General features: G+C 40.7%; 3 protein-coding genes across 4 annotated transcripts in view; 2 read left to right on the top strand and 1 right to left on the bottom strand.

Annotated features, from left to right (window-relative positions):
• Positions 1–434: 434 nt before the first annotated feature.
• Positions 435–1,597, bottom strand: tmem223 (transmembrane protein 223). Its single transcript, XM_016501459.1, has 2 exons — positions 962–1,597; positions 435–882 (listed from the first exon to the last, which is right to left on the bottom strand). Exons 1-2 carry the CDS (start codon positions 1,425–1,427, stop codon positions 584–586), a joined length of 765 nt encoding a protein of 254 aa, XP_016356945.1. The 5' UTR covers positions 1,428–1,597; the 3' UTR covers positions 435–583.
• Positions 1,598–2,891: 1,294 nt separating this feature from the next.
• LOC107699993 (putative transcription factor Ovo-like 1) lies at positions 2,892–4,972 on the top strand. Its single transcript, XM_016501457.1, has 4 exons — positions 2,892–3,114; positions 3,828–4,045; positions 4,145–4,382; positions 4,482–4,972. Exons 1-4 carry the CDS (start codon positions 3,015–3,017, stop codon positions 4,784–4,786), a joined length of 861 nt encoding a protein of 286 aa, XP_016356943.1. The 5' UTR covers positions 2,892–3,014; the 3' UTR covers positions 4,787–4,972.
• A 917-nt stretch (positions 4,973–5,889) lies between these two features.
• Positions 5,890–9,838, top strand: part of LOC107700042 (transmembrane protein 151B-like) — a 15,616-nt gene continuing 11,667 nt past the window's right edge. For both annotated transcript variants that reach the window (XM_016501545.1, XM_016501544.1), the window contains exon 1: positions 5,890–6,490. In XM_016501545.1, the coding sequence (XP_016357031.1) occupies positions 6,431–6,490 (60 nt within the window). In that variant the 5' untranslated portion in view covers positions 5,890–6,430. The remainder of the gene's footprint in view (positions 6,491–9,838) is intronic.

Raw genomic sequence — 9,838 nt, 5'->3', positions numbered from 1 at the left:
ACAGCCCCGTAGTATAATTTCAATTATACTAAACAAGAGCAAACAAGAACGTTTTAAGGACAAAACCTGACAAATAGCTTGAAATACAACATCTGAACAATGTCTTGAGGTGTGGTAACTTTAGTATAAGCGGAATAATTGACTCTACCCAGTTCTATTGAATTATTAGAAAATAACACACACCTGAGGTGTAACGGTCATTCCGCTTCATGTCGTGGCTGCATTACCACCTCGGGTGTGCATTACCTTCTAATACTTCAATGGCCCATCGTCAATTACTCCTTACTTAACTGAGTCAGACATCAATGCTGCTGAAAAAAAATGCAAAGACAGAACTATAATTTTATCTTAGTCAGACCCATATGACTAAGCCTGTGTCATAATTCAGATGGCAGAATGAGCTTGTCAGCACAAATCCCAGGCAAAAAGTTTTATGAACAGAAAAGTTTCACGGTTTATTCCTCTTTTAAATTCAGTGCATGCCCCCCCCTCCTCCCCCACAAGGCAACATAAACCAAAACGAACAGCAGATGTATGATACATCAACAGAGGAGCGCAGACTCACAAGGGTATGTATGACATATTATAAGGGTCTGTAGGCCCCAACAGTAATGTCAAATAGTTTAGGGTTGTTTAGTGTCCCTTCTTTGTCCAAGAGGAAGTAGAACTTGTACCCTTTGATTTTAAGAGGGATAAATGAAGGTGATTCCTGTCTGTGTGCATGACAGGTCACTTGAGTCAAAGGCACAGTTAGATGGTGAGCTCTGAGAGGTCCCAGCGGTGACTGTGTAGATACTGTGACTTTTCCACCTCCCTTATGAAGAATTACACGACTCACAGAACGACGGCTGAACAATACTGCCAGGCCAACGATTCCTCCGCCTACAACAGAAAAATTATATTTAGAGAGCTGAAATACATAAAAATGCAATATTGTCAAAAATCAAGAGTTAAGGCTTACCAATAATTAGGCACCCAAGAGTGAATCCATACCTCCAGGCATTTGAACCAAGGTTCATATCAAAACTGAAAAGCCCTCCTAACTCAGTTCTGACCTTTTGAGGTTCACCACTATTTTTTCTTGTGTCTCGAAGACTTGTGAAAGCAAAGTGAGCCAGATATGCCCAGAAGAGAAACTGGCCGCCACAAAATATGGCTAAAAGTCTGAAGAAACGCGTCCGGTCGTGTTCGAAGAGAATCACGTCCTTTGCGACGGCAGTAGACGTAAAGGTATAGGCATTCCTGACTGAATTAACGCGCAAGCAACGTAACGTTAGTGGCTTCAAGATGCTTGTGATATCATTGACTTTAACGGACTGGGTCGCTGTAGACACGAGCGCTCTCGAAGACTGAATACATGTCAGTCGATAAGCTGAAATAAATGTTCGAGAGGACCTTAGACCGAACAATAAGCACTGAATACCCATGGTTTAACAAAACGAATACTTTTCAGTAATTCTCTGAAATACTGACATTTCAAACATGACACATATCTGTATATTCTGACACAATAATTTTTATCTAACATGCTGAGCTATTTGAACGGTACCAGGTCGACGCCATGTTTGTGCTCGTTCAAACTACGGAAGCCTCATTTGTCCAATAGCTCCAGTTCACGTTTCTCCGTTTTTCTAAGAGATCTTCCACTTCCATATATTCTACAGACAAACAACACTTATGTTTTCCAAAACTTTTTTTAATTGTTTATTATTATTTATTAATAAAATATTGAGAATTGTAAATATCTGGGCAAACTTTACATTTTTTCAAAAGTTTATGCAACAGGCCTATTTTTAATTAGCTTATATGTTTATATAATAATATGTGTATGCAATTTATTTCTTACAAACTGTTGGCCAAGACAATGTTTTCCCCCATATAATAGCCTAGCTGTTACTTATCTACGTGTTAAATGTTTCAAAATTGTTTTAATGATTAGTCTACATTTTGCCGAAAAGCTTAATGGGCTGTTTAATGCCAGGCTGTGACATGCTTCGCTATTTTTATTTTTATTTATTTTGTACATGAAGGTATGCCTGTACTGAAAGTGGCTTAAACCTACATATTCACTAGAGTAAAAAGAGTGACCCGGTCTCATGCAAAACTGCTTTCCCGCAATGTATTAAAATAAACCTTGTCTAAAAGTAGGCTACCTATATTCCCTTTTATTCACTGATGTAGCATCAACAAAGAGCACGGACACATTGTGTATGATCACTGTGTTCATTTTCAGTGTACTTTAAAAACAGATAGAGATAAGAGGTGTGTTTGTGTTTTCATTGTGTGTGTGTGTTTGTGGGAGGGCTGTTCACTCTTATCAGATTTTTAAAACATTAACATGCTGCAAACTAATTTGCATACAAAGGTTTGATGTGAACTAAACGCATTACAGTATGGTTACAAAGTAAACTGTATTGTCTAAATGTAGCAACATGGAAAGCACCAGTTCCTCCTTGGTCCTCTTTCCATATTCCATATATATACATATTTTAATAACTAACGGTGTCTTAAAACTTTAGTAGACTAATTTATGCGACAGGACACGCCTGCCCCCCTGCTGATGGCCTACTGTTACAGCAATACACCCTAACAACACAGACCCACCTCCATACACACAGACAGACAACATAGGCTACATAAACAAAGGAGCAGACCCACACCCTACAGAAAACCTGAAGACATGCTTCAGAAAAAAATGTAGCCTAGGCTAAATGGACTAACATTACATTACACTGTGTTAAAACTAACACGAACATGTTAATATTTAAAAACCGTTTACCTTTCTCATTAAGGTTACATTAACATTACTGTGAGAACCGGTTTTACCTGTAGGCCTAACTGCACTGCGCCGTTATATTTCTGCGCATGCGCAACCTCACCTGGCGGCTTCCTTGTTATAAGGAAAACGATAGTTGAATTGTGGATAACTGTAGAATTGTCGGTTGCGAGAGGATCCGCTTAAAACATATCTAGGAACTTAAACGAACATAAAAAATTCGCTAGCGTTTTCGAAAATGCCTCGCGCATTCCTGGTCAAAAAAGTGAACATCGCTGCTGAAAAAAGAAGCTGGAGTGAGATTCCAGATTCCGCGCTAGGGGACGTTTACATACCTGGTGAGTGTCTCGATAGTGTTCGCGTGTCACTGCGTGCATGGGGAGTTAACAGAATTGAATACTTAATGCATAATTACTTTATTACATAATTAATTGTTGGTCTATATTGACGATGGTTGTTGTTGGAAACAAATCACTTGACAAAGACTAAACTAAGAAAACTAGTTTCTCGTTATATAAAATGTTATGATAAGGTATTCTGAGTAAAATTGTTTTATACAGTTTTTTATTTTATATTTTTATATTTTAAAATGTTTATAAATTACTTGATATTGTGGTAACTTGTGATGTTGAACTGATTACTTGCATTAAATAATTTTAAAGACTTCATACTTTAAATAATAATAATAAAAATAACTTAATGCATGGAACTAAATGAGGAATTAAAAAAAGCGTACCTGAACACAGTGACCAGTCAAAATCTGTTGCTCTCTCTGCTCTGACTTAAAAACACATTTCCAAACATTCGTGATCTTTCTTCCTTACAAGATTTCAAAACCCACCTTAAAACATATCTTTTCATTTCTTGTTTCTCTGATCTCTGACTGTATGATCGGTTTCATGCCATGGATTTCATGTTTATCTGTATTTAGTTTTTCTGTCTGCTGTCATCTCTTCTGTTATTGTAAAGCGACCTTGAGTTTGCAGAGAGGCGCTATATAAAATATTATTATTATTAATAAAAATCTTTTTGCTGTTGGTGCTCCCTATAGAGTCCATTTTCCCACCATACGTGCATGAAGTCTCGGAGGGCAGCATTGCAGAGTACTCCTGCTTCACAACTGCACAAAAAAACAACACATTTCTACAGGTTCAATCACATGTGTTGTCTGCACAGCTGCCATCTTCTGCTGCACAGGGTCATCCTGATCACAAGCCAGAATGCCACATGAGGACCCAAAGCCTGCCTTACTCACACTCAAAGATAAAGGTGAGACAGTTCTTTTGGTTTCAAACACATTTTAATGATTTTTTTGTGTGTGTGTATGTGTGTCAAGAACATCTCTCTCCATTCTTCTCCCATTTTCAGATAACTACAGGTAATATGCCATCTCCAGTCATCCCAGATAATGCAAACATATTAGCAGATATACCACCCGCTGCATCAGTGTTGTCCTGCCAGGTGTGCCAGAAGACATTCACTACAGCACGTATGCTGAAACGCCATGTGAAGTGCCATAGTGAAACAAAAAAGTACTCTTGTGAGCACTGTGGAAAAGGATTTAATGATGCTTTTGACTTGAAGAGGCATGTACGCACTCATACGGGTAAGTTTGCATTTAAATTAAAAAAGTACATTTACATGCTTAAATATGCAAGTTTGTATATTTTCATCTCTAACTTTCCTCTCAACTTACAATATACAGGTGTGAGACCCTATAAGTGCACTTTGTGTGTTAAAGCCTTCACTCAGCGCTGCTCCTTAGAATCTCACCTGAGGAAGATCCATGCTGTTACTCAACAATATGCCTACAAAGAGCGTAGGGACAAACTATATGTGTGTGAGGAGTGTGGCTTGACTGCACAGACACGGAACGGTCTGCAGAATCATCTTCTAGCTGGACATGCACAGAGACTCATAATGACAAAAAACAACCATAAACTGACAGGTTACACATCTGGAGGTAACACACCACCGTGTTCACCCGAAACCCCCCACATAAAGTGCTGAAGAAAAAAATAGAGGACCTAGTTATTGATGAATTATGATTAATCATTTTCTTCCACTCTACATGCACTTTTGTAAGTCAGTAATTCTAGGCAGAATTACTGCTTATCTGCTTATCCCTTATAGAATTATTGGAATTAGGAAAATAATTTGAATGTATTGTATCGAATATGCTGAAGCGTATGAAAGTCATTGTACACACAAAAATAAAATTCTGGTCTTTGTTTTGAACATATTCTCTTGTGAAAGTGAAGTTGCCTACATTTTAGCTTACTTAAAAAATATTTATTATCAAGTATACTATAAACCGCATGTAATATTTTTGGAGACTTAATTGCATGTTATTTGTAATGTATTGTAATTTAAATTTATAGGCCTTATTAAATTCAAATAGTTGAACTTAAGAGAGCTTTTTTGTCTGCACATACGTATATAGGACTTATACATCTTTATGTGTAATTTCATAAAATGTATTATTATTGATTTTTAAAAGTAGTTAAATATATTTGTAATTATAATGTTACAATTTAGTAGCTACATTTAAAATAGTCTATTACATTAAATGTAGGTTATAATAACAGTATACAGTTAAATATTTTACATGTACACATCAAAATAAGTGTACTTATTAAAACAGTCAAATAATAGTCAAAAATAATCAAACGTTTTACTTTACAGTAAATCGCTATTATTAAAAAGTGTTCTTAAATAGTCACAGTCGTGTATGCTCTTTAAGTAAAAGTGGTATTTTATAGCTTATAATTAATAGCCTGTTAAATTATCTGCAAAGGTTTTTATATATGCTGTTTAAGATTTGAAGTAGGCCTACACTATTAGTGCACATTCAATAAGACAAGGGTTGCCCGTTTGTCTTTAGTTAATAGCCTACTGCAGCTTTAAACTTGTAGATAGGCCTATATATAAAAACGATGTATTACTATTAAACAAGCTAGGCTAAACGAAAACTAAACCACTAATAGGACCTAAATTTAAAACCATAGGCTTGCACACGCTGTCAGCGGGCTGGTAAGAACTGGCCAATTATTAGGATTTGAAGGCGCGTTTAAGGATGACGTCAGAGTGAAGTCCGCAAGGAGACCGTTCAGGTGACAGGAGGTTGAGTGGAAAATACGAGATGCTCGGGAAGGAGAGTCTGAGGATTCCGTCATTTCATCATGTCGAGTTCAATTAAAACGTAGAGAGAATATAATCAAAGATTAATCTCGCCGCCACTGATTACGACACACGGTGATCGGCAGCCTTCGACAGAGCAGCTGTGCATCGCGAGGCGCGAATATGATGCGCGCGCTGCTGTCCAGCCATCGCTCCGTCTCGAGCGTGCGATGCTTTTGTCACACAGACTGAGGGGAAATCAAGCGCAACAGTTACCCGTTATTCTTGATCCTTGACCGGACTAGAATCCAGAAGAATCGCTACTGGGATAAGGTGATAACCTCTGTAAGATACGAAAGGGAACGGACGCCTCTTTTGGGGATGCTCTTTTGTACTGAACGTCGCTACCATAGAAACGTGGTGGCACTCGCCGCTGATGGGGTGAACTAGGTTACGGAGAGGTCCTGACGGTGGACCGCAGCGCTATTTTTCATCCTGGACTGTGTGTGCCGTCATAATACATGTTAGTGAAAAATGCAAGGGGTGACTGTGACGGGAGAAGCGCCCACATTGCATGGGGGCGGAAGGGAGGAGGTAAGGCGTGAAAATGTTGGTAAATAAAACCACGAGTTCTTTCTTGATGTATTGCATGTCTTCTGAATATGTAGAAGGTGAAATACGATGAAAAGAAAATATCGTAGACATGTGTTTATATATATATATATATATTATAGCCTACGTTTTATATTTTATAGATATTTTGCTACACAGTTCTGTTGCATGCATTATGAAATCATTAATACTAAGACAAAATCAGAAATAATACATAATTTTTAGTTATCTTGCCTGTAGGCAACAGTGTGCAAGAATGAAAGGAAATTAATCAAAAGGTTTTATTTAGGCTATAGTGCGAGTGATTGCTATTCATTTTTACTGATGTCAGAATAAAATATGTTTAAATAAAAATGTTATTACACTACACATTATCACACTATGTGACAATCTAATACAATTAGCTTATTTAGGAGCCTAAATTCCTTTATTTTAATTAGATGTTAAATATTAAGGATAGGCCTATACACAAATACAAAAAAACAAACAAACATCTAAACACAGATGAGCTGTATCTACAATCAATAACCAATGATGCTTCTAGTTAACAGACTTTCATTACATGTGTTGTATGCTTGAATAACAGGAGGAGGCTGTTGTAATCGGAGAAACTTTTACTGGGTTCGATGCAACGCAGAACAGAACATACATCTTTAGCCAGCACCTAATACATCTTTAGCCAGCACCTAGAACAGTCTGACAAAACCCCCACTTAAAACTAGTAACGCCCCTCCCAGTCTTTCGCCCTCTTAAAGGGACCCCACTATTCCAATACACTACACCCCTTTCCCCCAGTCCACAAAATCTGAAAATCTTCTTGGGGGACGATGCTCTCTCATGGGGTACTTCCTAGAAGGGGGGGACTCTTGACATGGTCTCAGCCCCAGCAATTTCCTCACCAGGGTTTTCCATTTCTATTGCGGGCAGCTGTAACTCAGGCATTTCAGCCTCTGAGGGCTCTGGTAGAGAGACAGTGTAGCCATCTGGCTCAGGCCTTGATGGGCCTATTGAGGGTGCCACCCTGTCCCGCAGCTGATCAACGTGCCGTCTGTGCATCTGCCCATCACTGGTCCTGACCTTGTACGACAAGGGGCCTGTGACATCAATGATGACTCCAGGAATCCACTTAGCATCCCTGGTGTAACTTCTCATGTACACCAAGTCATGTGGTCTAAACTCTCTTACAGTACCAGGGCATTTTCCAGCACTCAGCTCCTGTTTGCGGATCATATCACCTCCATGGTCAGGATGTAAACGATCCAGGGCAGTGGTCAGTCGCCGATTCATGAGCAACTCAGCAGGACTTTTTCCAGTTGATGAATTGGGTGTGACGTGCTGTGACAGCAAGAAATGAGCAAGTCGGGTCTGCCACTCCCCTTGAGTGATGCGAGACAGGGCCTCCTTGGTTGTCTGTACCATGCGTTCAGCTTGCCCATTTGAGTTTGGGTGATAAGGTGCTGTATTGACATGACGAATACCATTGCGGTCTGCAAACTCTTGGAATTCTGTGGATGTGAAAGCAGCACCATTGTCTGAAACTATGACATCGGGCAACCCATGCGTTGCAAAAAGCAGTCTCAGTGTGTTAATAACCGCCGACGATGACATGGAACTCATCAGAGACACCTCTAACCACTTGCTGTGCGCATCAACCACTATGAGGAATACTTTGCCTTGGAAAGGACCAGCAAAGTCAGTATGCAGCCGGGACCATCTTTTTGTTGTCCACTCCCAAGGGTGCACTCTTGCCTTAGTGGGTGCATGACGTGACATCTGACGGGTTTCGCATGCTTTGACAGTTTCCTCTATATCTCCGTCCATGCCCGGCCACCACACATAACTCCTTGCCAGTCCCTTCATGTGTACGATGCCCGGGTGTGCGTCATGCAGCATAGCCAGTACCTCTCTCCGCGCCGAGCTAGGAACAACCACACGGCTTCCCCAAAGCACACAGTTCTCCGTCTATGGGTTTGAACCGGCTATCTGGTACATCAGCTGGCCACCCATGTAGTACCCAGCGTAGTACACGTGACATGACAGGGTCCTTAAGTGTAAGGTTAGCAATTCGTTCAGCATGCATAGGTGCATCTGGCACCATTTCCAGTAGCAATACTTCCAACGGTGGTGGCGTAACAGCATCAGCTGCAGGCAGAGGTAGACGACTCAGGGCGTCAGCATTTCCCATTTGTTTGCCAGGTCTGTAACACAGCTCATAGTCATAAGCTCCAATGATCAAACTCCAACGTAGCATCCGTGGTGAAAGGATGGCAGGCATTGGCTTGGAATGGTGCAAGAGTCCAAGCAGGGGCTTGTGGTCTGTAAAAATCACGAAGTGGCGGCCTGCTAGGTACTGGTGAAACTTTCTGACAGCGAAAACAACCACCAATGCTTCCTTATCAATCTGGGCATAATTCCGCTCAGTGGTGGTCATTGTTCTGGAGGCGAAGCAAATGGGCTTTTCCTGGCCATCACGTTCCAAGTGAAACAATAAAGCCCCAAGCCCATAGTGCGAGGCATCGCAAACCACTGCCAAGGGTTTCTTTTCATCTTAATGTGCCAACACTTTATCCGTTTGCAGCAACTGTTTCGCCTGAACGTATGCCGTCTCATGCTTTGCTCCCCACTGCCAAGTAGCGGACTGGTCAAGGAGGCGATGCAGGGGCTCTAGGACAGTGGCCTTGTTAGGAAGAAAACAACTGTAAAAGTTAAGAAGTCCCAAGAATGCCTGGAGCTCTGTCTTGTTCCGTGGAGGCGGGGCCTTTTGGATAGCTTCCACTTTTTCACAGGTTGGTTTGATGCCATCCTTATCCACACGAAACCCCAAAAACTCCACTTGGGTAGCTGCAAAAATGCTTTTCTCTTTTTTTAGTCGCAACCCGGCTTCCGCAAAGCACTTCAGTACAGCCCTTAGCCGTGTGTTGTGTTCCTCCATGGTTTTGCCTGAAATTAGGATGTCATCCAGGTATGGCTGGACACCTGGGATTCGTGCGAGCAGGGTGTCCATAAATCTTTGAAATATTGAAACTGCTGTTGACACTCCAAACTGCAATCGTCGAGCCCGGAAAAGTCTGCGGTGAGTGTTAATAGTCAGCAAGTCGGCTGCTTTGTCATCCAATGGAAGCTGCTGATAAGCTTGTTTCAAATCAAGTTTAGTGAAAACTACTCCTCCTGCTAGCTTTGAGAACAGTTCAGATGCCGTGGGTATGGGGTACACATCAGGCTTAACAGTTGTATTCACAGTATAGCGATAATCACCGCAAATCCTCAAGCCCCCATCTTTTTTTGCTACAACCACTATGGGTGTGGCCCACTTTGCATGCCGCACAGGTT

This window comes from Sinocyclocheilus anshuiensis, unplaced genomic scaffold, assembly GCF_001515605.1.
Source record: "Sinocyclocheilus anshuiensis isolate Anshui unplaced genomic scaffold, SAMN03320099.WGS_v1.1 scaffold1023, whole genome shotgun sequence".
In the NCBI taxonomy this organism is placed as follows: Eukaryota; Metazoa; Chordata; class Actinopteri; order Cypriniformes; family Cyprinidae; genus Sinocyclocheilus; species Sinocyclocheilus anshuiensis.
This window is presented reverse-complemented; position numbering and strand designations above follow the sequence as displayed.

What these genes read in the sequence shown, in the direction of transcription:
- LOC107699993 (XM_016501457.1), top strand. Translation starts at nt 3,015, where the DNA reads ATGCCTCGCGCATTCCTGGTCAAAAAAGTGAACATCGCTGCTGAAAAA. An exon ending in AGGGGACGTTTACATACCTG is followed by an intron (nt 3,115 to 3,827) that starts GTGAGTGTCTCG and finishes TGCTCCCTATAG; the next exon opens with AGTCCATTTTCCCACCATAC. An exon ending in ACTCACACTCAAAGATAAAG is followed by an intron (nt 4,046 to 4,144) that starts GTGAGACAGTTC and finishes TCCCATTTTCAG; the next exon opens with ATAACTACAGGTAATATGCC.
- tmem223 (XM_016501459.1), bottom strand. Translation starts at nt 1,427, where the DNA reads ATGGGTATTCAGTGCTTATTGTTCGGTCTAAGGTCCTCTCGAACATTT. An exon ending in TCTTGGGTGCCTAATTATTG is followed by an intron (nt 883 to 961) that starts GTAAGCCTTAAC and finishes TTTCTGTTGTAG; the next exon opens with GCGGAGGAATCGTTGGCCTG.